Source organism: Plecotus auritus (assembly GCF_963455305.1).
Source record: "Plecotus auritus genome assembly, chromosome: 2".
Lineage (NCBI taxonomy): Eukaryota > Metazoa > Chordata > Mammalia > Chiroptera > Vespertilionidae > Plecotus > Plecotus auritus.
Window position 1 is genome coordinate 121,619,922 of NC_137771.1, and position 26,748 is coordinate 121,646,669.

Here is a 26,748-nt window from a genome sequence, read left to right on the forward strand (position 1 = left end):
AAAATGCCAAAGTGTGGGAAACTTTCAAAAGGGGAACTCAAGTGATATCCATTTCTAAAGTTACGGAAGGGTATTCTTTTAAATGGGTTGGTAGGTTTCAAAGTTTTTAATCATAGTAAATATTCCATAGGTCATTCATGCCTATGCGTTCATGTGCTTAGTGTGTATTGGCCGTCTTTCTTTGTTCTCATCAGTTCCGTGGCCCCTGGGGGAGGTATTTTGCCCTTGATAGTGTCTCTGAGAGGCTGCTGAGCCGAGCAGATATGAGCACTGCCTCAGGAGCCAGAGTGCCTGGGTTCATTTCCTTATTCTAACTCTTACTTTTCTTGTGACCCTGGGCAAGTTATTTATGCTCTCTATGAAACCATTTTCTCCTCTTTATATATGAAAATCAGTAATGGTGTCTGCTTTCTTGTGTTATTAAAGGGATACAATGGGTGAAAATTCATCCACTGTAGAGAATGAATCCTGTGACATGGTAGGTATTGATATGTTTTTTGTTAAATAAAATTAAAAGAAAAGTGGAATATAATGTAGAACTGTGGGATAGCTCATGAAAGACAGGAGGGAAGAATCAAATCCTATATAATAAAGAGCTAATATACAAATGGTCGTCACACCCTCACGCCATCACGCTGTAATGGCTCAGACACTCAACAATGGGGAGAAAGAAATGGGAACCAGCCAGGCAAAAATGAGCTTGCGAAAGAGGAATGGGGACCAGCCAGGCACAAATGAGCTTGTGAGAGACGAATGGGGACCAGCCAGGCATAAATGAGCTTGCAAGAGAGGAATGGGAACCAGCCAGGCTGCAGCCCAGGAGAGGGACAAGCCTCACACCCCGCAGTCCTGGGCACCAGCAGCTGCACCTGCGCCTGTGGCCCAGGAGAGGGACAAGCTGCCCGCCCCGTGGTCCCGGGTGCTAGCACCTACACCTGTGGCCTGGGTAAAGCCAACCATCCACGGTCTCCTGCAGCTGCGGCCGGTCTGGGCAAAGCCGGCCCAAGTCCTGGGTGCCTGTGGCCAGCCAGAGGGAGGGAAGCCTGGGTCCCGGGTTCCTGTGACCAGTCGGAGGAGGGAATCCTGGGTCCCGGGTGTGTGGAAAGGCAGAGGTGGTTAGGGGTGATCAAGCCCACAGGGGAGCAGTTAGGGGAAATGAGGCAGGCAGGCAGAGGTGGTTAGGGGCCATCAGGCAGGCAGGCAGGTGAGTGGTTAGGAGCCAGCGGTCCTGGATTGCGAGAGGCAGTTGGACATCCCCTGATGGGTCCCATATTGGAGAGGGTGCAGGCTGGGCTGAGGGACCCCCCGCCCCATGCACGAATTTCATGCACCGGGCCTCTAGTCCTATATAATAAAAGTCTAATATGAAAATTGTCCCCTTGGGAGTTCTACCGACCGGGAGTTTGACTGCTCGCTATGACGTGCACTGACAACCAGTGGGTGGCACAGAATGAAGGAAGGCCCCAATCAGCCCTGATTGCTGGCCAGGCCTAGGGACCCTACCCATGCATGAATTTCATGCACCAGGCCTCTAGTAAGATATAAGTAAAGGTTCCAGAAATTAGGTGCCTGTCAAATGGAAATAAACTAAACATTTAAAATCCACCCAGCTGGTGTGGCTTAGTCAGGGCACATGCCCGGGTTGCAGACTTGACCCCTAGTAAGGGCATGCAGGAGGCAGCCAATCAATGATTCTCTCTCATCTTTGATGTTTCTAGCTCTCTCCCTCTTCTTTCCTCTCTGAAATTAATAAACATATATTTAAAAAAATAAATAAAATAAAATCTTATTGGATTCAAAAGGGAATATAGTCAAAACTAATAAAATCACACTGGGTGTGCTGTTCTGTTGATAATATAATCTTATTTAATTCTTATAGCAGAGATCGTCCCATTTTACAGATGAGAAAACAGAAGTGGGGAAGTTAAGCACTTCGCCCCAGATCATGCAACCCAGGCCAATTGTAAACCCACAGTCTGGCTCCAGGCCCCATACTCACAGCCTGCCTCACTCTCATGGCTGTTATAAGCCACAGATAAGGTGACCATGGAATTGTTTACCAAATTCTGTAGTGTTTGAGGTGGCATAACTGAATGATGAATGAGAAGAAACAATCAACTATAAAGTTAATGAACTTGTGAAACTCCTTGTCTTAAAGTGAGGTATGAGGTTGAAAACATAAATTGGTTCAAAGCAGTATAATTAGGAGAAAATCAAAGAAGATAAAATAAAAATTAGAAGCCTGCAAAATGGGAATAACTACATTTGTAGTCTCCTTTGGGATTTTCCTTTGGATCAGAGTTAACAGTTTAAAGGTTCCTGTTGACATGGTAACCAGTGCCATGTAAATAATATGTGAAAGATGAAGAAGTATTTACTTTTATTTGGAATGGAAGTCAAGATGGGAACTCCTGTACTCATAGAAGAACCTTTTACTTCCCATCAAGGTATACCATGGTACTTTCTCAGATTATATGAAATTGTTTAAAAAATTCCACACTGGATTAACCAAAAGTGGTAATAATAAGCTAAAATAAATTATGCAATTTCAAGTTAAATGTAGTAATCCTTGTCTATTATCAAATTCAATATTAGAAAGTCTGGACCTATGACTGGAAACAGGCAATTGATTCACAATATCTGAAACACTTATACGAATATCCAGCTTCATATTTTTATTATAAAGTTCAAAGAATTCAAATATAGACATGTATATAGTAGTAATTGAAAGTTAATCCCCCTTACATATAATACCAATGGTTTGGAAATATGTTTATGTACATATATATGTACATTTATTGATATATTGGATCTTTGTTTTATGTCAGTACATGATGACTTCCCTAATTTTTTAAAAAATGTTATACTATATAAAGTTATCATAGTTTAGTTAATTTGTTGGGCATTTATTTTTTTCCATTTTTTTCTCATATTAAAAAACAGTACTGTAGCCCTCGCTGGTTTGGCTCAGTGGATAGAGCGTCAGCCTGTAGACTGAAGGGTCCTGGGTTCGATTCCAGTTAAGATCATATGCTCAGGTTGCAGGCTTGAACCCCAGTAGGGGGTGTGCAGGAGGCAGCCGATTAATGATTCTTTCTCATCATTGATGTTTCTCTCTCTCTCCCTTCCTCTCTGAAATCAATAAAAATATATTTAAAAAAACAACACAGTACCTTAGAGCATATACATATCCATATATTTTTGTGTATTTGTTGCAACATATTTTTTATAGGAAGTTCCCTAGAAGTGGAATGCTGGATCAAACACTGCTTCAATATGTAGAATGGTATTTTCCAATAGCTTTCCACAAAGATTGTACTGATTTGTAGTCTCACTGAGTGGGATTCTACAACACCTTGCTTAAAAACTTGTAAATCAGTCCTAACAGGTTTGGCTCAGTGGATAGAGTGTCAGCCTACAGACTGAAGGGTCCCAGGTTCGATTCCGGTCAAGGGCATGTACCTTGGTTGCAGGCACATCCCCAGTAGGGGTTGTGCAGGAGGTAGCTGATTGATGTTTCTCTCTCATCGATGTTTCTAACTCTCTATCCCTCTCCCTTCCTCTCTGTAAAACATCATTAAAATCTATTTAAAAAACAACAACACACTTGTAAATCAATTCTAAACTCATGGTGCAAAAAAGCCATGTCATTTTAGTATACTTATTTGATTATTAGTGATATATATGTATTTATATTATACTGTCCATTTGTATTTCTCCTGGAAATTGATTTTTCAAGCCCTTTCCCCATTTTTTTTAAAAACTCAGGCTGTCTCTTTTTACTTAGAGACTTTTAAGTGTGTTTCCACATGCTTAGTTCCCACTGACATCATTGTAGTCCCGCTTTGGGCATTCCCAGCCAGCAGGTCACCTAGATCAGCCACTAGACTGCAGTTGTTTACAGTGCAAAGCCACTGAAGCATCCTCGTGCTTGAAGACAGGGTGGTTTTTTTTGTTTGTTTGTTTTCTGTGTAGGAGTTTTCTTCTGCTTTTAAAGTTCTAGTCCAGGGGTTGTCAGTTTTCTAAAGAAATGGCTAGTAAATACTTTTGTGGCCATGTAGTCTCCAACACAACTGCTTATCCCTGTTGTTACAGCCGGTAAAACCCCAGTGGGTGTGGCTGTGTTCTAATAAAACGTTATGGTCACTGAAACTTGAATTTCATATAACTTTAATACAGCATGAACTTTTACCCATCTTCTAACTTTTATCCCCACAAACATTTGAAATGTAAAAACCATTCTTAGGTCACGGGCTATACAAAAACCCACGACGTTTGCTGCACCTGCTCTAGACCGTTTCTGTTAGGAACCACTAAGAAAAATTGCCAGTGACCAGCATGCAGTGCCCAGAGGCCTCAGACAAGACTACGTTTTGTCTCATTTCGGAACGTTTCAACTTCTGGACCTCAATGTACAAAATTTGGCTTCCCCTTTTTTTAAAGTTATTATGAAATGTAGGAGGTATTATGTATATTAAAATTTCTAAGCTGTAGATAATGACATGTTCTATGTATAATGAGCACCTCAAATACTGATCTCTTTGTCTGTCTTGAATGGATTCAGTTTGTTATAGGAATATACTAATATACTGTCTAATATCTTTGCATAAAGACTTCCCAACAAAGTGTGATGTAGAGTTTAATGAAAATTTTCATATCTATATATATAAAAGGCTAATATGCAAAGTGCCCTCAGGAATTTGACTGGGAGAACAGGAGTTCGATCACTCACTATGATGTGTACTGACCACCACGGGGTGGCTTGGAACATGGCGGGCGACCAGTAGTGGTGGTGGGGCACTGAGGGAGAGAGGAAAAGAGGGGAGGGGAAATCATGCAGTGGCGGCGCATGGGTGGTGAAGGAAGGAGGAGGTGGGGAGGCGGGGGGAACCGTGTGGTTGCAGCATTCCGGTGGCAAGGGAAGGAGGAGGCGGGGGGCGGGGGGGGAACTGTGCAGTGGTGCGCAGGTGATGAGCAAAGGAAGAGGTGGGGAACCTGATCGGCCCTGATCACCAGCCAGGCCTACAGACCCTACCCATGCACAAATTTTGTGCACTGAGCCTCTAGTTATATATAAAAACGTAAGTAGTTCCAAACACTTTAAATATTTTTTCACAAAAGTATCGTCATACCTTTAGTGTTTCTTATTTTCTTTTTGTTCTCTTGTAGAAATTGACCTCTCAGTGAATTAGTTTAGGCCAAAATGAAAGATTATGCAGGTTTTTGCCCACTCTGTAGTCTCTCAACACCTCACATGAACCTGGCACTGTGATGTGTCAGCTTTAATACATTATCTACCCTCACTTGGGTGGGGTGAGGGGTGGCTCTGCTTTGTGTTTTTCCCACATACAAATTAAGAAGGTCAGATAATGGAACTCTCATTTCTCTTCCAGCTCAAATATCCTCGTAGTCTTACAGGATATGACATTAGAATGGATTGCATTAGTTTACAATGCAGAAATGGCTACTGCTGTTGCCCCTGCGGTACGTGAAATAGGCATCTGTTTGGATGCATCTCCTGTGCTCACTTGGAGCAGTTCAGGAGAAAGAAGTGTGGCTGCTGGAGAAGGGATACCATTCAGAGAATTAAATGAGTTCAAGTTTGTACGGAAATTTAGCTCAGCACAACTTGTGGAGGGTTTGGATAAAATCTATTATTATTGACATTCAGTGAGCTTCCTTATACTACAATTTGAGGCCCGGTGCATGAATTTGTGCACCAGTGGGTTCCCTTGGCCTGGCCTGCAGGATTGGGCTGAAACCACCTCTCTGACATCCCCCAAGGTTTCCCGGATTGCAAGAGGGTGCAGCCCAGGCTGAGGGTCCCAACTGGTGCATGATCGGGGCCAGGGAGGGACGCACGATGGCTCCAGGGCATGTCCAGCCCATCTAACTCAGTCCTGATCTGCCAGATCCCAGCAGCAAGCTAACCTACCAGTCGGAGCATCTGCCCCCTGGTGGTTAGTGCACATCATAGCAGTTGAGAGACCTTAGCATGTCATTATCATATTACACTTTGGTAGAACAGACGACCGGTCACTTAGAATATTAGGCTTTTATTATATAGGATTCAGCCTTTTAATTTCTTCTCATATTATATTTAGATATTGGAATCTATGCTTTCTGTTTGAGAATCACTTCTGAGGATTATATATAATTAAGATAAATGATGTCATAATTCCCAGTGTGTTGTATATTTCATTTATATTAAGAATAATGAACATGGCTTCTGTGGAATCAGACTACATTGAAGTCTGACCTGGTTTCTCATTTACATATGAACTAATTGATGTAAGATGTCACCTTCAGAAGATTTTCTCAATATTCTGTTGTAAAAGTCTTGGCAGCTAATCTTTCTTAAATGGATTTGACATTTGAGGTAGGGGGAAGGTAGGAAGTGAGTCATGGTATCTAATATCTTTGAACAAAGAACTTCTAACAATGTGTGATTTAGAGTTTAATGTAAATTTTTTGTTATACACACAAATAACAAACAGGTAAATCCAAACATTTTGTTGTTGTTGTTAATCCTCCCCTGAGGATATTTTTTCCACTGATTTTTAGACTGTGTGGGAAGGAGGGGGAGAGGCAGAGAGAGAAATATCAAACCTGGGACTCTTCAGTCTGAGGGCTGACGCCCCAAACACTGAACCAAACCAGCAAGGGCATAAATCCAACCATTTTAATCACTTTCCTGTTGATAGTTACGCTGTACAAATGCTTAATTACATTTGTTTTTCTCACTATGGGAAATGTTTATTAACTTGTGTGTAGTCTCTAGTAGCTAGTTAATAAAGATAAGTTAATGATGCTATTGTATTGACTAAAGTTGTCAGAATATTAATAAAACTGATTTCTCTAGTGTGAAGGGAGTATTATGGGGTTTTTTTTGTGTGTGTGTATTAGAATGTCTTATAAAAAGCCTCCTTATTTAATGGCTTCATTTGCTATTTCTATACTTTTTATTGGAAAAGTAGTTTTTAATCTTAAATCTTAATGAACATTAAAAAAAATCAGTCCAATCTATTACCATTTCAATTAGTATAAATCCCTTAGGTCTTTGCTGATAATTATAAGTTAGTAGTTACTATTCTTTGTGTGCCCCACTTACTTAAATTTTTATGATTATCGCAATAGGTCAGCATTTGGTTAGGGGACTAGGATTGTATATACATCTAACTAGAGGTCCAATGCATGAAATTTGTGCAAGGGGCTTGGTCCTTGCAGCCCCGGCTTCGTCCAGAAGGTCATCCGGAAGGATGTCCAGAAGGACGTCCAGAAAGTCATTCGGCTGCCTGGTCTAATTAGCATATTATGTTTTTATTATTATAGATAAGTATAATTTTTGGTCAGAAGATCCTATCAGATTTATCATTCTTCAGTTGATTATATAGTAAGTTTACTAACATTGTGATCAATAATGTATTTAAAGAATTACAGTAAGTATCATTATATTGTTACCTATTTTGCCAAAACTCTACAATTCTTGAATTATGTATAGTTTTGCATATCACATGGTGATTGGATACAGTTTGTTTTGCTCCACAGCTACATGTTAATTTAGTTTTCTACATTTTAAAATAGCTTTTAATACTGGAAAAGTAAATTAAAATTACTTTTGTAGTCTTCTGTTGTTTCAAGAGTCATTGTTACTCAGCTGCTTCTTAGTATTAATATTTTTACAGTGTATTCTTTTAGGAGTCCCAAACACTAATATTTCAATCTGGTTAACAGATTGAAATCTTACCTCAGTGTGTTTACATTGGAGTCTCTTCGCTTGGGTCCCTACCATCCTGACCTTTCCCCCTGTTTTCCTGGGGAGCAGATGTTGCAGAATTGGTGCACTTCAGCATACTCATCAAGGAATTTTTGAAGGACTTGCAAAGGAAAAAGTAGATGAATGGGTCCAGGCATGCATTTAAGGAAGTTAACCAGAGCGTGCTCTCCTTCACATAGAACAGAGTATTCTCTGCAGAGCAGTTGAAGACATCCCGGGTCTGGCTCAGGGTGTAGGGAATCCGGGCAAAGTGGAAGGGAACAAAACAAATAAAAAATACAGCAATGATAATGAAAACTTTGATGTTCACCTTTTTCTTGTGAACTTTGCCAGTACCCCTTGTTCTTACATATGACCTGTATAGTTCTTTTGTAATGAGTGTATAACATACAATGACAATTAAAAAATTAATCCAGAAAATGACTTGACAGATATAATTGACTATTTCATGCCAGACCAAACCAAACTCTGATTTGAGGAAAGAGCATTTCTTCACATTCTTGTCTCTCGGCCTCCTGTTGGTTAGGATCATGTTAGGCAAAGAGAGGAAGAACATGAATGCCCAGATGACAACAGAGAGGATCTTAGCCCCCAGGAGATTGTTGGGGCTGGATGTTTTAAATGGCCTGGTGGTCTTCTGGTAGCGATCGATAGTTATCAGCCCTAGGAAGGAAATACTGATATACATTGTGAAGTAGAATATGACGGAGGTCACTTGGCACACGAATGTTCTCAGTGGTCCTGTTCCCAGTTTGGCATCACTGAGGATTTTGAATGGAAAAGTCAGAATCATGAGAAGATCGGAAATGACTGTGTTCTTAAGAAAAATAATAAAGTTGGATTTACTGTGGATTTGGAAGAAAATCCTCATTGCCAGGCTATTTGTGACAAGTCCAGTGAGAAACAGGACAGTGTAGAGGAGCGGGAAGAGGACCTGGGTGATGTGGTAGTCCCTGGTGCACAGGCTCCCATTCCCTGGGGGAGAGGTGAGGTTGTCCATGGCCGCCTTCCCTCTCTGATACCTGGAGGGGAGAGGGTGGTAGTTATTTTCAGTGCTAGTAGCTGATTTTGCTTTTGTCTCTGTGTGTAACTTTTCTGGACAGCTTTCTTTAAAAACCGAGGTTTCTAATTCTCTTTGTGGCAACTAGTATGAACAAAGAGAACAATCTCATGATATTTCGTCATATTCTACTTCTAGGAAAGTAAAATGGTCTGAATTATGTGAAGGTATGAATACTTTGTATTTCTTATTTGTTGAATACTTGCCTCTCTTAGAACATTTTTGATCTTAGGCAAACACATCTGTATGCTTATATATGAAGTCTAGAATAGCAATATTAGGGCTCTGCTTTGTTCTCCGGTTTCATTTCCATGTCTTTAAAAAGTTCTTTTGCTTCTATTCAGTCACTGTTTCTGCACCACCCTTATTCCTGGACTTCACTTACTCTAGTTGTACCATCGAAACATTCTAAGAAGAAATAACTGATAATTGCCTATTAGGATTAAATAAGTAAGATACTGAATCAGAAAGAAAAATGTCCTTTATAATTGAAGGATATTTCTGCCTCTATATTGCTGGCATCCATTCAAAAATCAGGCCCATAGGCACTCACTCTTTAGCTTCAAATATAATGGTAGCTACAATAACAAAGCAAAACCATGTTCATGTCTGGTTCCATAGGTTATGATACCCCAACAAGCAACTGTAAAGAAAACTAACCCTTCACTTGAATATATTATCTGACATCTAAATTTTGAAATTTAAAGTGATATTTGTAACATTTTTATTTCATCAAAGACAATGGAATTGATTGTTTATAGAATATTATTCCTAAATATAAGATATAGTAATGTTAAAGTACAGATATCTAATTTTTTTAAAACTTCCATATAAAATATTTAAATATGACAAATAAAGGTAGAACTAAATACCCCACATATCAGTAGAATTAACTTTTTACATCCTTTAATTATTGAAAGTAAAACAAGATTCATTCTCATTGTCACAATTATGGCTTCAGTTTTCAACACCTCCTCACCTCTCACCTGTTTAACCTAAAACAAACCAAAAACAATATGTAATTGATACAAGATCACTGATTTTAACCTTCCTTGCTACCGCTATTTGCTTTGAGTTGTATATTCTTGGACAGTTTTGGAAATTCTACTTTGGGATTACTCATTTTGCATAGACTGTAATTTATTTAACAAGTATTCTTGATCTGGAGAATTTCAGCTCTCTCTCTATTTAAGTCTAATTCCACATTTGATGTAAAATTAGTAAGACCATTTGTATTTTACTTCAGTTCTCTATAAGTTTTTAAATGAAATTGCTATCTCTAACACCATTATTGTGGATTATATTTTAATTTTTATCCCAAATAAGTGCCTGCATTGATATTGTTACTAAAGGTTTCCAATTTTAAGAAAACCTGAAAAAAAATGTTCACATGTCAAAGTATAAATACATAGTGTAAATACAAAGTGTCAGATACTTCTAGATATAAAGTTACCTGGTTACTCCGTTGATTGAAGGATTTAAATGTATCCAGTAAGTGGTAGTCAGTTCAACTGCAGGGTGGCATCTGGTATTTTCCTTTTTAATGTCTTCGCTTAGTTGTTAAAACTCTTTATGGTAGAGAATTTGCAGAGTTCTCATCAGTAAAGTCTTGAGGTTTCTAGAGAGAAATAGAGCGTGAGCGGAAGAGAGGACTCCACAATCAGAAATTACCTTCAAGTGCTGTGGACTCAAAGCTATGCAGACACTGGATTTCCGTTTGTCCACTTTTATGACTTCTGCTTTTATTTCCTTGGGAAATGTGGGCAGGTTGGGTGAAAAGTCATCTATTAAAAGGCAATTTTAAATCTTGTGGCTTTTTACTGAGGCCTGCCATATAGTTGATGCTGTATGAGTTCTTTTGGGTATTTTTCCCTGCAAGGATAAATCCAAACCTTTTGAAGTCTGTTTCCTGGAGAAGGTTGCAAGCTTGTTCCTTAGATGGCTGTTTACCTGAAAACATACTGTGCTCAACATCGGAAGATGTATTATGCTGTAAGAGTAATTACATTAACTCAGAATCTGTGCTTGTTAGGGATGTTAAATCTCGTGCTCTTTGCCTTTCTTTTCCTGGTTAATAATGTCATTATTTTAAATCTGTGTTTGATCAACTTTTTGTAGATGAAACAGTTTCCTCCCATTATAAATGATAAAATTCCAAAATTACATTAGAAAGAAAAACAGTTGTATCCAATTGCCAGGCTTATTATATAAAGTGTCTTTTATGCTTTTCTTGAACAGAATTTATATAGAAACAATATTTTTCTGCTAACCAAGTTTTCGGTGTTGGGGAATAAATAAATTCATGGATCCTTGAATTGCTATTACCTTGGTAAAAATACTGCTGTGGGCATGCATGCACACAAACACACACACAAGTATTTCTAACTGTAATCTCTGTTACCAGAGAACCATTTTGGTACATGCCTTTGCTATGAAGATATGTTTTGGTTATTTCTTTCTTCTGAGTTTTGCGTGGGTCTGCCTCTGTATTTGTTAATCTTCAACAAAGGTTCTCAAAGTGCAGAACAGCAGCCAGGCTTCCCCTGGGAAGTCAGTCATGAGAAATGCAGGTTCCTTGCTACCAAACTGAGCCCCAGTGAGTCAGGAACTCTGGGTGCTCCCCTCACATGCATTTTAATGAGCTTTCCATGTGATGCTCATGCACACTAAAGTTCTAAATCAGGACCACTGATTTAAATTGGCATTAAGGATCTAAAATCAAGTTACGAATTTGAATCATTTTATTTGGAAATTTCAGGTACTTAATAGATCCTAATCTGTTAGTCAGCTAGAGGTGTCAATTTGATATTAAACTCTTGGAAAAGCAGGTATCAGGTTATTTTTATTTTAAAATTTGACTTACAATAAGCAATGATTTGGGGATACAAAATTAGACTTTGACAGAACTTTTATGTTATGACACTTCAGAATAATAATAGCCAGTATTTGATTTCTTATATTGTCATGAATTAACTCGTTTTATGAACTTGACGACTCTCCGAAGTACACCTTCATATTATTTCTGTTTCTGGATTAGGGAAGCTGGGGGAACAGAGCAGTGGATTCATTAGAGGCCTGATGCCAGCCATGCTGCCTGGTCCCGGAGCCTCCATCTGTAGCAATTTTGCAGTTACTGCTAAATCTTCCCCCTCTGGCTATCTCCTCAACATTGAGGCGGAGGAGCGAGAGGTAAATACTATGAAGGGAATGGCTGCACTTCTTTCAGGAAAATTAGAGTCATAGTTGGGTTTACAACAAATTGTAAACTCTAAAGGACATTTATGAATTGTTTCTAAGGTCTAGAGATGAAACAAGATTTGTGGGGAAAAATTATTAACACATAATGTATGTGTTACATTACAGGAACACTAATTCAGGATACTTAAATCATATATTTTATTGAGAATTTACATTTCCAAATTCCTAGAGGACTATGAGTAGGGGACTGAAGGGTAAAAGAAAATCTCCAGCTCTTACTCTAAATTAACTTTATCTCTCCTCTGGTTTTAACTCACAACCACACCTGTCTGTGAACCTTCTCTGATAATATTTTCTTTGAAGGATGACTGCCAATTACCCATTTAGATCACTTGACTCTGAAAGTGACTAAAATCTTTTAAGCAAGAATTGTCTCAGGTTACAAAAGTATATTGTCATATGACTATAGTAGAGCAAGTTGTGCACTCTTAGCTCGTTAATAAACAACAACACGTGCAGTTTGTAATTGTATGTGTTACTTTGGGAACGGGACTAACTTTGATTGATTTGGTTACTTTCAATGTTTAAGATGACTTAGAATAAACTTATAACCCAGAATTTTTACATGCAAGTGATTTAACCAGTTTATTTATTTTGCCAAGTCTGCTGAAGGTTGTCTGCTTATCTGAAAATATTTACTTGAATGAGATTACTCTGTACCCAGGGGGCCCCTATCCTGGAGTGGAGGACTCTGGTCCCTTTGGAACCAGGTTGTGGCAGGAGGATGGATAGGTAATTAAACCATTTGATTAGCTCTCTTTGGCCATTTTAGTTCTAACATGGTTTGTAGGTGTGGTCATTCTGATATTAGTGAATGTTTCCATTGAATACATGAATTTTAAGGAATTGCTTGCTTATGTCATCTAGCTTGGCTTTTCTGGTGAGAGTATAGACACTTAGGTTAGATAAAAGACAAATTCCTAAAGTCAGGAGTCTTGGGCATTGGGGTTTTTAGTAAAAGCGAATGCTAACTCTGCTGATCGAGTTGTCACTCTGTCTCAAGTGTTTTGCTTGAAAGCGGAGGCTAGTTACTGTATCTAGTTAAACACCGTAATATCAGTTATGCTCCTACAGTGCACTGAGCCTGTTGGATAAAGTCTTATTTCAGCCATACTGTGGACTAGAAGCTATTGTAGGACAAAGATTTCCTATACAAATCAAATTAAAGGGGTTTCCTATTTTTTTTATTTGAAGAAAAATTTACTCTAATTCAGGTGGAATTATTAATGAGAAGCAGCAGCTCATTTCTTGTTATTTTACAGGGGTGGTGAATCTTTTTTTCTTCCAAGGGACATTTGTATATTTAAAACATCATTCAAGGGCCATACAAAATTGCCAGCTTAAAAGTTAGCCTGCTGAATTTGGTCAAACATTTAATGAACTCGCCCTTTATGCCTTGCAGGGCCTTGTACGGCTCGCAGCTCGGATGTTCCCTGCCCCTGCTTAACACAGCCTCCCTCCCTGCACATGTGCACACCTATCCTTCACCCCAGCCCAGGGCTTATTATTTATGTAGCATTTATATGAAGTCATTTTATTCTAAACAGAACAATGGCATATTAAAGAATTCAGCTACAAAAATAATGCTTGAAAGCCTCTTTTAATAGTTATTTATTTTCAGAGGGAGGGGATGGGGCCAAGAAGAGATTAGCCAAAGAACTTATATGCATATACTGTATACATTACCTATAACACAGACAATAGTGTGGTGAAGGCCTGAGGAGGGGACACGAGTGGGGAGGAGGAGGTGAGTGGGGGGGAAAAAGAGGGACATCTGTAATACTTTCAACAATAAAGATATATTAAAAAATAATAAAATAAACTTATTTTAATAAAGGAACTAAAATAAAATTTTATGTAGATTTATTATTTTTCAAAAAGCGGCTTTTAATCCTTTTTGGAGATGATGTATACTGGTTTTGCATTTGAATATTTAAACATACAAATTAATGAGTGTTGGGAAGTTTAAAATGCTTAATTTTATCGTATCAGCAGGACAAGTGCATCTACTTCATCGATCTTAATTAGTGTTTGAAAGAAAAGGAAGCACTCAGAGTGGGATTCTTATTTCCCTTTAAGGAGCATTAATTTATTAATTTCAAAATTCTATGGTTATTGGGTCATTTGTAGAAATAATCAGAAAATATGAATAAGGAGAGTACATAGCTCTGATAGTCTAGCCACCATTATCATATCTTTGTGAACACACACGTGTTTTGGCAACATTTCTAATCACATATTTTAAAGAAATGAACATGACTCAGAGCAGACTTCAATTTAATTCACTTCAATTCTTCCTTCAAATCTTCCCAAGGATATTTGGGTTGAGAGGCACATTTTAATTTCTGTAGTGTAACAGGCTTCCCCGGGTTTTGGACATGCATCCTCCTAGTTCCATATCAGTTAAGTGATCTATTATCTGGAGAAAGAAAGTAATCGATCTGGAGATTTTCAAAAGTCAGTGCATAGGGGAGATGAGCTGTCCCACCCATGGACAGCACACTGGCAGTGTCTAGACGCTTAGTGATTTTTTTCTCCTGCCAAACAAATGTGTCCTTTAGGGAATAAATAACAGAATAGTTCTTCGGTACTGATCTCCAATCGTTAATTTTACTTACAAACTAGGCAACTTGAGGGTATTTTGATTCCCAGATGAAAGAGTAGGACTTATTGGTACTCTTGGAATATTTGTTCTATTTTCTTAGGGTGCCTTAATTCTCATGTAGTATAAGTTGGTATTTGAAGACTTGTACATTTTCTGCATGTACAGAAAATTGACATAAACCAATTCCATAGTTTTCATCTCACAACACACGTAAATTAATTACTAAAGTTCTGTGGCACACCAAACAATGTACTTTTGGCTGATCTGATAAGAATAAAAGGTATCATTTTGATTCATTCACACTGGACGGCTATTGTGTTGGCTGTTGTCATTTTTTTTCATTTGACAACGTAAGGGAGAAGAGGTCAGTGCCCCTGACTCAATAGTCGGGTATTGTATAGTTTAAAAATTCTTGCAGCACACTGGTTGAAAATTGCTCTTGTAGGCTGTTGAAAAAGAGTTGCTTTTAGAAATCTTTGTCTTTACATTTTGAAGATTAGTAGCAGCTACCAGGCATGATTTTCCTAACAATATCAACTATCAGAAGCACATACAGTTTCACATGCAGAGGGGACCCATGGTTCTTTCCCAGCTAAGTGCATGTTGCTCTTGGTTTTAAATTCCATCCCTCACTCTCAACTCGTGACTGTGCTTCTAGTCCAACTCCCTGAGCATATCAGGACCAGTGAACTGATATGAACCTATGATCCTCACATTCCTCACTTTCCCCCACATTCCCTGTGTCTTTATCAGTTTCCTTTTTTCTCTGTGGTGAAGTGGAAAGGTGTGCCTGACTTTCTTTCAAAGTTTTTCTATCTCTTTTATCAGTTATCTGCCCTCCAATCTGGATTTCCATCCTGGAGACTCTGTTTGGAACATAGCTTTGAAACAAGAGGTTGCCATTGATCATCCTAACACAACCTTCTCTTTCCTCTCAAGCTGCTGTTCTTCATGCCCAATACTAGTAAATGTGGGTTATTTCCTTCACCTCTTATTTTACCACCTACTCTTACTTCAGCTTCCTATTTCCTGCTCTCTGCCCTCCATCCCCCATTGTACAGAAACTTCTCTTTTGAGGTTCACACGTCAGGCTACATCCATTGTGACTTCTTCACTGCATTTGATACTATTGATGACTCCCAGTGTTAAATGTCCCCGCCATGACTAACCTCTGTGACCCTAACTTCTCTGGTGCTCTTATTGATTATGGAGAGTGCATGTGCATCATTGGATGGTTTGTTTGTCCTCCTCACTGTCTCAACCCTCTTTGCCACCCCCCAATAATTTGGAGTTTTTGCACCCCATCCAGTGACACATTGCTCTTCTCCCTAAGCTGTCACCTTCATGTTTGCCTCCATGTCAAACCACCCACTAAATATTTCTAAAACATTAGAGGCCCACTGCACGAAATTCATGCATGAGTGCGGTCCCTAGGCCTGGCCAGCGATCGAAGTGCGAGCGTCTGGCATAGAAGGGCAGGTCTCAGCTGACCTCTGGGCCCAGGGCAGCACATGGGCCCCTGGTGCCCTGTGTGCCCTCCTCTGCCTGAGTCATGGCGCCTGAGTCCCCACGCAGAGATACAGTGAATGCAGCTGGACGCTGTGGCACAGCATGGGCCTCTGGGCCACCCAGTAGTGTCACACGGAAGCCAGGAGGGCAGCATGCTCTCTCCCAGCCAACACCTGCCATATTACACGCTGCCCCCGGTGGTCAGTGCACGTCATAGCAAGCGGTTGAACTCCCAGTTGACTGCCTGCCTGAGGGGACAATTTGCATATTAGGCTTTTATTATATAGGATTTCTACCTACCCATTAAATTCTTCTCACCTAAAGGTGAATTTATGAGCTCCCTGCCGTTGTTGCCTACTCTTTTTTCTTCCAACACACTCTGTCTAGTGAGTCATCTTGAAATCCAGTGAGATGAACATTCACTCAGATGCATGATATTTTACTAATTGTCATCAAATACCTCTTGGTTTTGCTTCTTCTTTTTTAGTCTCACCACTAAGATCTAGTTTACACTCTACAAACTTTTTTGCTCTTTCTCTTTGCCTTCCATTTCTCCTCTTGTTTTATCAGCACTTTTCAGGTTAAGTTTCCTACAAAACTGGTTTTTGTTTTTATCTCTTATTCATGTGTTCTTTTATTAGTCCACTTATTTATTCATTATATTACATATTCAAGGAACATTAAGTGCCAATCATTGCCTATTAAGAATGTAAATGTGGCCCTGGTCGGGTGGCTGGGTTGGTTGGAGCATTGTCCCATTTTGTGGGTTCAATTTCCAGTCCAGAAGTATCCAAGTTGTGGGTTCCATCCCTGCTTGGGGCACATACCTAGATTGTGGGTTCGATTCCCGGTTGGGGCGTGTATCAGAGGCAACTGATCAGTGTTTCTCTCTCACATCGATGTTTCTCTCTTTCTCTCTCTTTGCCCTGAATCCTCTCTCTCTAAAAATCAATAAAAACATATCCTTGTGTGATAATTAAAAAAATAACATAAATGTGAACACAACAGACCTGGGTTATCCATCACAAAGTGGATAGTTTAGCAGGGAAGACAGACACTAGCAAATACATAGAAAATAAGTGAATTATACTGTGACAAGTGCTCCAAAGCTTCTCTCCCCTCCCTGTACCTCCTCTGGTGAGGGCTCTCACTAGCGTGTGGTGAGGGAGTTGGGGCCCGGAGGCTGTAATTGGCCAGAGCATTTCCACCAGTGAAGCTGAGGCTGCTGAGAGGATTTTAGGTGATGGGAGGGTCACAACCAAGGAAGGATGCGACCGGTATCTGGTAAATGTTGACTAATGTGGCACAGTGTGAGTAGGGGGTGTGTGAGAGAGAGAAGTGGAAGTTAGGGAATACGAATGGACAGCAATGGGCGCTATCTCCTGTGCTACTCAGTTATTCTCACAGGGCAGGTGGTGTTACCTTGTTCTTCAGAGGAAAAATCCGAGGCTCAGAAAGGCTCATTCTCCGGGACTGTGGAGCTGGACCCGAGTGCATTCACAGCTCTGACCCAACCTTGGGCTATGACTGCTCATGCTGACCCAGGCTCCTGTGTGTTAATGAGGAGCGTGGGGGGCGGGGGATCTTCCCAGGACACCAGCCCCGCTGAGGCTTCTGCTCCCTCTGCAAATGCTGCCTTTATGACACTGGATCTGCAATCCTTGAGGACAAGGAACTGGCATCCTTGAATTTTCTCAGGGTTCCTAGCGCCTTGTCCTGCTGTGAGGAGACACTCTATAAACAGTTGTGAATATCTTTGCTAACATCTTTCCATCATGCCTTCTACTGAAGTTTACATTAAAACCATTTGACGATGGGTGCCTTCACTGAAAACAGTCCCAGGTCCAGGACTGTGCTGCTGGGTGTTGAACAGTTTCCTCAGTGCCCTCTATTCCCTTTGTAAGGTTCACATGGGCACATCCACCAGACAAACAAGAAATATATCAGCAGTGCTCTGTGACCACGACAAAAGTTGGAAATTAACAAGCAGCTCAGTCATTCAGATGTGCAGCCAGGTGTGGGAATCATTACCTCTGTTGACTTCATCCTGTGGTTAGGTCTGTCTATGGAAATTTTGGCGAGATTTGGATATTCAGGATGTACTAAGTAACAGCGACTTCTAGAAGAGACCTGCTCCTAGCCTTCCCCTCCCCTTTATACTAGTAAGGAGGCAAATTTGAACACCTGAAACAATAATTACTTGGGGGTGGGGTAGCAAGATGGTGTGGCAGGGTATACAAATGTAGATTTCTGATAGAATATAATTTAAAAAAGGAACTAGTGCAAGGAGAAATGGTGTCTTGAATTCAAGTGTGTGAGAGAGAAAGACAGAATGACAAAGACTGGGAGGAAAGTGACAGAGAGAGAGAGATAGAGAGAGAGAGAGAGATCAGGCTATTATTTCAAGAGTGTAGAAGCAAAATGCTGCTTTGTGCAGCATGCCCAGGTGGCGTGCTGCAAATGAAATGCTGCACTTCTCCACATCTCCAGGATTTTTGCGCCACTGCTAATTAGGACCACAATATGGTGTGTGTTTCCTGGGTGGTGTTTTCTCAGGCAAGCTCCTTAGGATTAGATGCTGTTAGGAAGGGAAAGCACCTGGCAGGGGCAACATGTAGAAATGATAAGAAAAGAAGATGGACCGAAGGATAGAGCTGGGGATTATCCCAAGAAGATGAAAGAGTATAAGATCTGAGAGAGAAAATTAGTAGAAAAGTTCAAAACCAGGTGTAAGAGAGAACTCATCCTGGACTATATGACTTTGACTGAGAAATGTGGTTAGCAGTATGTGCATGTTGTTTGCTGTGACTGAGTGGTCTCCCTTCCCAGGAGGGAGAAACAGCTCTTGAATTCACTGTGTTTGTGGGCAGGGAGGGCTGGGGCGCTCCAGAAGGGAAATTAGTGTCAGATGGAACATGTTTGCACTTCTAGCTATTTACCTCCCATCCAATGAGACCCGCATGCTATATTGGAAACAAATATACATGTATCTTACACAGTCATGTTGGAAGTAAAGGAAACACTTTTATAAAAGTAGTTAAGTGTCCTAGGAAGATGTTTTTTTTCTAAATATAAAATATTTAATGATGCTGTATAGAGAAAACCAAACTTACTAAGAAATAACACTTTCCTTAAGGAAAAAGTACAACTAGATAGTATGTAAATATGATGTGAAATTAACACCATGCTAAATTTTAAACAATGAAAAGTTTTCAATGGTCAAAACTTACTCTGTAGGGGTCGCCCACATCAACTGCTTCTATTAAGACTTCAGGTTAGTTGACACTTTTTTTAACTTTAGCAAGTTCCAAACTGGAAAAACCAGGTGTTGCCAGTGGAGGTTGAGGTGAACTAAAAGGTGGGCGGGTGTCACCAGGCCAGCCAGCATAGAGATGCTGTGGTTAGTGCACTTCCTGGACCTGAAGTGCAGCCCTGCGCCTGCAGACAAGGGTTTCTCAGTGCACTTTTCTGTTTTTCAGGATGAGTCTTCAAGCCATGAGTGTAACCAGCGCACAGTTCTTCTCTATGGTGTGGGCAAAGCACGAGATGAAGCGAGGCATCAGCTGAAGAAGATTACCAGAGATATTTTGAAAATCCTAAATAAGAAGAGCACCACAGAGACAGGGGGTAAAGAGCCGGAATGCGCTTGCTCCCATTGTGCTGGCTTATGTCCTCCCCCTTAGCACAGTCTTTATCAAGTTTGTGGATGGCAGTGTTCCCGGTGTTTCCTCTCCTCAATGACTGTCACATTGAAATATGAATAAGCACATTGAAATGTTAAGGCCTTGGTTCCATTTATAGTAATCCTTGTATTAAAATAGCACGTTTTATGAGTAGATGTAGGTAGCTTTTATTTTCTACTTTTTTTTTTACTTCCTGAATTTTCTACAATAGTCAAAAATGGAGTATTGAAGAATGAGTTGGAAACCCCTTACTTTGGAAGTGATTCCCCTAGTCTACCAGTCTTTTTCAAGCTTGTAGTTTGCTCTGGGTACTTATATTGCATGATAACTGAAAATCATGACAGTGTAGTTGCTGATCTTTTCTTACATTAATCAGAAGAATAATTACAATAGGTAATGGTGGCTACCGATATCACCAAAAGTTTTCAAGAACTTTTTCACCAGAAAAAGAAAATTAGGTCTTTGCTCTATAATGCCTTCTTTACTTAGAATACTCTTTCCCCTGGCATTTTACATAGTTTTTTACAGTGAAGCTATGCCTTTACATTATGTCACCACATTGCATAATTGAAATTTTGTAATTATCTACTTTACATTTCTCTATTTACTCTTTTCAAGGTTTGTTTATTTTATTAGGCAGTCATATGACTTAAAATATGTAATATATACTCCACTACCTCCAGTGGTATTTGTTTTTCTACTACTTAAATAATACAAGGAGGGGGGGGTTCAATTTTCCCTATGCAAACAGCATAGTTCCTGCACTTGGTATAAGCCACCTCTAGAAACCCTACTTCGATGTTCAGTACAAAATAAATACTCTTTTATGAACCTCTCCACAGGGGATCCTTTAGACTTTAAGCAGATGAATTTCTAGAGCTTGTCCATGCTACATCTTTCCTACAGGAAAGTGCAGATATAACTAATGCAAATAGCTCTCTTTCCTCTCCATCAATAGAGGGGCACAGGCAGAAACAAGGTACAGGCTCTCTTTTCACTCTAAATGTCATGTTGCCACTGTATGAGTCGCAGGCTAGTCCTCAGAACACACACAATGGAAAATCACACTTCATGTGATTTGCATCATGTTCCCTCACTTCCTCCTGTTGCTGGTTAAGGACCTTGCACTACACCAGCTTGCCAGGGGACAACCAGGAGTCCTGGAAGGGAAATGAAACCCTGTTGTTGTTGGTCTGTCCTTATGGAGCTTGCAAAGAACACAGTTGCTAAGAAAAACTGTTGATCTGCCCCCTTGCTCTTTTCTCTCTCCTAGAGAAAGAGGAAATGGGTTGCATTTAGAAGGTTGGATTTAGAAGCTGTGTTAAGTAGGGAGCAGAGACTACTGAAACTCCTCTTTGTGTACTTGAGAATGGGGTGGACACTATTCAGTTCAAAGGTTCAGTAATACAGTTTTTAAAAACATTTCAAATTAATTTTAGAGTCTTTACAGGTCCTATGGAATTTTTGGTGTTTGGAAAACTGAGAGGGTAGGAAGAGGAAGGAAGCAATGTGGTATCTTTTTCGGTTGAGTCTACTTCCTTCATAGTTTTTTATACCAGACTATAGTCTATGCTATCTTTGTATCAGTTTTTTAAATAGGCAAGTCTTGCTCATGAACTCACAGAGACAATTGTTGTTGTTCATGCCGCTTTTCGAGATACCAGTAATGGAAACACCACTGTGAAGAGGCATCTTCAAAGGGGACTTTTGTCTTTCCCTCATTTTAAAATTCCTCACCCAGAAATGTTTTAATTAGATCTATCTTTTGATAGGCCACATTTAAATCACTACTTAAAACCTAGTGTGCTCACCAGAAGCTAGCTAACTATTCTTAAGATTAATGGAAATTTGCCCCCTTTCGTCAGTGAAGATGAGGATTGATAAGGCAGGAAAAGGGAGCTTGTGTAAGCATGTATATGATTTTTAGGAACTCCATGAGGAGTGTTATCACATCAACCAGGCTTTATCTCGGGGCATTTATAATCCAAAACTTACATGACATTTTCAGTTGAAGGTGGTCAAACCTCTTTTACATTTATATGACTAGTCAGTCATCTTTGTGTTTCAATGGTGCATCTTTTGAAAATATTAATGAGGTTTATCAAACTAGAAGGCCAAAACTCGTAGGGTTTAAAGATTTTAAAAACCAAAATTAAGCAACTAAAGAATAATAATACCTATAATGAAAGCAAATTAACGTAAGACAGATGAGAAAAATCTATGAATTATGACTGTTATGCTTGTGAATATTATTAAAGTATTCCATTGAAAACTACCACTAATATTTTATATATTTTTAAATGAATATGAATTGCCAATAATCAATTGCATATTTTTATGTGAGATTTTAAGAAGTTAGTTATAGCTTATTATCATAGACAAACAAACAAAAAGATGCATCTGTGAGTTCTCATGATGGATCTACTTCCTCATCTGTGTTATTTTTGTTTGTGTTTTTGCTTTGGTCCCAGGAAGGACTAAATAATTATGTTAACTTCAGTTTTAAAGCACATTGTACCCAACATGGTTGATGTGCGCTTTCAGCCTTGGATCAGTGGTGTTAGTTAATGAAAAATTCCAAACTTGGATATTTTAAACATGTTTATGACAAATGATCAGCTAAATGGAAAACAAATAGGCTTAATGAACTTATTAGTTTTCGTTCTTTGGTGTTATTGGTAAAAGTGGCACAGTCTTGTACCTTATGCTACTCGTCACCTATTAATTCTGATATACTCTGGTTTCAGGGTTTGTTTGTTTGTTTTAGGAAATGAACACAAAACAGCCTGAGTTTTTATTTGGTGGGCGGTGGGGAGACATTGGTGAAGGCTTTAATTGTAATTGCTTATTGTTGAAAGGGAAGTATCCTGTCTTCTAATGTTATTTTTTAAGATCATTACATTTGTCATTATCAAAATCTCTTGCTGTTTAGTGAAGTTTTTGTTAGTTTAATAGAGGTGTGTAATAACATTTGTTCTCTGAATTAAACTTTTCCAAATAAAATGTGAGGGATTAGGCAAAAAAAAGCACAAAAACCCTCTTAAACATAACAGTACTGGTATGGTGATTGCAGGGGTGGGGAAGGGCCAAGGGGGGGTCAGGTAGAAGAGGGTAGGGGTAAGGGCAGGGCAGAGATGTGAGTGATAGTGCTCTTGTCACCATAGCCTTTAACTAGTTAGAATCATTGTGTTGGAAATGACCTTAGACATCATATAATCCAACCTTTTCCTTTTGTTTTTAGATTTATCTTTGTACATACATACATTACAAAATATTTAAAAGCTGGATCTAATTATTTTTGGATGTTATCCTTTAAACTTTTAAGAACAAGAGTCCCTCTGGGATAGCATATTTTAAAACATTTTTATTGTAATTTTTTCAAACTGCTTTATGCTAAGATAAGTGTTGCATTTTCCCATTAATGTGGAGGAATTTTATCTTTTCTACCCCTAAAAGTTAGGAATCATGTGTGTAAATTTTCTTTTTTTACATGTTAAACTGTTTGAGAAAATATCACAGTAAGTCTCCTAAGAAGATGCCAGTGAAGCTTTCTATTAAATCAGAATGAGCCTGGGTGATTTCCCCGCTTTCTTGTGAAGGTCTTCTATTTCAAACGTCAGTTAGTTAGAAATGTTCATGGAGGTGCTGGTCATCGTAACCAAAATCTAGAAACAACTCACTGTAATGGATAAATAAATGGTGGTGTAGTCCAACACTGGAATAATGGTACAAAAGTGGGAAGTATTAATTTTAGGACAAATTAAAATTGCAATAACAATATGGATTAATCTCAGAAACACAATGCTGAGTGAAAGATGCCAAATATTAGATGTATATATTGTATAGTTGTATTTATATAAAGTTCCGAGGTGGGCAGTATTAGTCTAAGCTGTTAGGAGTTGGGATCTTGTCCCCTGGGGAGAGAGAAGTGGCTGGAGGGGGCCCCATCAAATGTGCAGTGTTCTGATATGTAATTTTGTGATTTGAGTTTCATTACAAGTGTATTTATTTTGTAGAGATTCATAGAGTTTGTGCACTTTTTTGTATGTACATTATATTTAAATAAAAACAGTATCATTGAAAAGTCAAGAGCTTCTGTTGAATGAAAAATAATGTGTTACTATACGTTTATTAGTTGGAGATGAAGGACCAAGAGCCAGGAAGAACAGGCAGGAGTCATTTCCAACGCTGGAGACTGTGTTCACAAAACTTCAGCTCCTTTCGTATTTCGATCAGCATCAAGTGACATCTCAGGTAGCCATTTAAAGCTGTTTATTATACATTTGGGATATTCATATTTCCTTAAAAGTCTCCTATGTAGTATATGTTTCTGGCCTTAGTTGGTTTTATAAATATGCTTTTAAAACATATTTAGAAGCATCTCAAACTATTGAGTAGCTCAGTTTTAAGGGTTAGGTTGTCTTCCTCAGAAGAATTAATTTTTATTTTGAAAATATTTTTACCTTATGGTAATAATCAACATTATGTAAAATATCTCTAATGTAATGCTTATGTTTTTACACTATGGTCCTACGTTGCTATTAATAAGGGCGAAATCTGTTCATGATAAATAAAGTACAGTTGAGAAGAAACCAACTCTGTTTTATTTTACAAATCCATTGATATTCAAATAGATATTATCTGGAAATTAACACTTCTAGTTGTCTACTGTTAGGACATTTGGGTCTAGATCTTATGATGACTTGGCTTATTTCTTCAGTTATAGTTGCAGTAAGGAAGTCAATTTGGATATTGGTCTTATCATTATTTTCACCTTTTTTGCACAGATCTCTAACAATGTGCTGGAGCAGATCACAAGCTTTGCGTCCGGGACTTCCTATCACCTCCCTTTAGCTCACCATATTCAGCTCATCTTTGACCTCATGGAGCCAGCACTGAACATCAATGGACTAATTGACTTCTCAATACAGGTGCCACAGAGACCCTGCTTCTCTCATTTTAGGAAAGCAAATGTACCAGGCATTGTACAATTAAAAATGAGCCACCCAGTGCATTTTTTAAATAATTGAGACATTCTGAATCAACAGTATTTAAATAGCTTTTTAATTGCAGCTGTGTTCATAGTTTTCAGTTAAATAATTATAATACTGTGCTAAAATACACTGAGTTGCCAGATTATTATGATCTCTGAATGCATAATAATCTGGCCACTCAGTGTGTGTGTGTGTGTGTGTGTGTGTGTGTGTGTGTGTGTGTATATATATATATATATATATATATATATATATATGTCCTATCTAATAAAAGAGTAATATGCAAATTAACCATCACACTGCTACATCCACAAGCCACGCCCACCAGCCAATCAGGAGCGAATATGCAAATAAACCCAACCAAGATGGCTACGGCCACAGAGAGCAGGAGGGAGGCTTGGGTTTCCCCGGCAATGGAGGAAGCCAAGCTTTCCGCCTGCCCTTGCCGGCCCAGGCCTCCACTCAAGGCTACAAAGTTTCAATGATAGAAGATACATAAATCCAAACAGAAATGGCGGCAGCCATGGAGCTGGAAAGAGCAGGAGGCTAGGATTGCCCCCGGCGATGGAGGAAGCCAAGCTTTCCGCACACCCAGGCCGGCCCAGGCCTCTGCTTAAGGCTACAAAGTTTCAATTATAGAAGATACATAAATCCCAACAGAAATGGCTGTCGCCACAGAGCAAGCAGACGGCTTGGCTCTGCTCCAGGCTACAAAGTTTCAATTGTAGAAGATAAATAAACCCCAGATACCAGGGCTTCCCCTTGGGTCCGCCAGGGGGCGTGGCTGGCCTGCAAACCACCACAGAACCCTCACCCAAGCCTCCCTAAGCCCCAAGGGAACCCCCACCCTGATCCGGGACACCCTTCAGGGTAAACCAGCTGGCCCCAACCCGTGCACCAGGCCTCTATTCTATCTAATAAAAGAGCAATATGCACATTGACCATCACTCCAACACACAAGATGGCTGCCCCCATATGGTCAAAGATCCTGCCCCCATGTGGACATAAGATGGCCACCACAAGATGGCCAGGAAGGGAGGGCAGTTGGTGGTAATCAAGCCTGCAGGGGAGGGCAGTTAGGGGTGTCCAAGCCGGCAGAGGAGGGAAGTTGGGGGCGACCAGGTCTGCAGGGAAAGGCAGTTGGGGGGACCAGGCCTGCAGGGGAGGGCATTTAGGGGTGACCAGGCCTGCAGGGGAGGGCAGTTAGGGGTGACCAGGCCTGCAGGGGAGGGCAGTTATGGGGCAAACAGGCTGGCAGGGGAGCAGTTAGGCATCAATCAGGCTGGAAGGGGAGTGGTTGTGATCAGGCTGGCAGGCAGAAGCGGTTAGGGGCAATCATGAAGGAAGGCAGGCGAGCAGTTGGGAGCCAGCAGTCCTGGATTGTGAGGGGGATGTCCCACTGCCTGTTTAAGCCCGATCCCACTGTGGATCCCAGATTGGAGAGGGTGCAGGGCTTATGCACGAATTTCATGCACCGGGCCTCTAGTATATATATATGTATATATTAGAGGCCTGGTGCATGAATTCATGCATGGGTGGGATCTGGCCAGCCTGGCCAGGGGGAGGGGACATGGGCAGTTGGGTGGCCTGCCTGCTGGTCGAACTCCTGGGCGAGGGGACAATTTGCATATTAGCCTTTTATTATATAGGATATACACTGAGTGGCCAAATTATTGTGCATTCAGAGATCATAATAATCTGGCCACTCAGTGTATATACTAGTAATAGTCATTAAAAAATGGGAATGTTTTGAGGGTATTTTTTTGTCTTTTATTACTTTGCTTTGAGAAAGACGAAAGGTTGTTTGCTGTTTATAATAGAGTATATTTTAGGTTAAGAGCAAAAAAATAGAACCTTATCAT

At 39.8% G+C, this 26,748-nt stretch overlaps 2 protein-coding genes across 4 annotated transcripts in view; one reads left to right on the top strand and one right to left on the bottom strand.

Annotated features, from left to right (window-relative positions):
• MED12L (mediator complex subunit 12L) overlaps positions 1-26,748 on the top strand; it is a 411,338-nt gene that overhangs the window by 298,784 nt on the left and 85,806 nt on the right. The window contains exons 16-18 of the mRNA XM_080653836.1: positions 19,689-19,836; positions 24,028-24,146; positions 24,680-24,823. Coding sequence (XP_080509962.1) covers positions 19,689-19,836; positions 24,028-24,146; positions 24,680-24,823 — 411 coding nt within the window. The remainder of the gene's footprint in view (positions 1-19,688; positions 19,837-24,027; positions 24,147-24,679; positions 24,824-26,748) is intronic.
• P2RY12 (purinergic receptor P2Y12) overlaps positions 6,445-26,748 on the bottom strand; it is a 49,996-nt gene continuing 29,692 nt past the window's right edge. The window contains exons 1-3 of one of the 3 annotated variants that reach the window (XR_013959811.1): positions 19,440-19,732; positions 10,291-10,455; positions 6,445-8,799 (exon numbers count right to left, since the gene is read on the bottom strand). Coding sequence is in view for 2 of the 3 variants with exons in the window: in XM_080653779.1 (XP_080509905.1) it covers positions 7,758-8,777 (1,020 nt within the window). In the remaining variant the exon portion in view is untranslated. Of the gene's footprint in view, positions 8,800-10,290; positions 10,491-19,439; positions 19,733-26,748 lie in introns of those variants that run through there. The other 2 variants (XM_080653779.1, XM_080653780.1) reach the window with 2 other exon arrangements.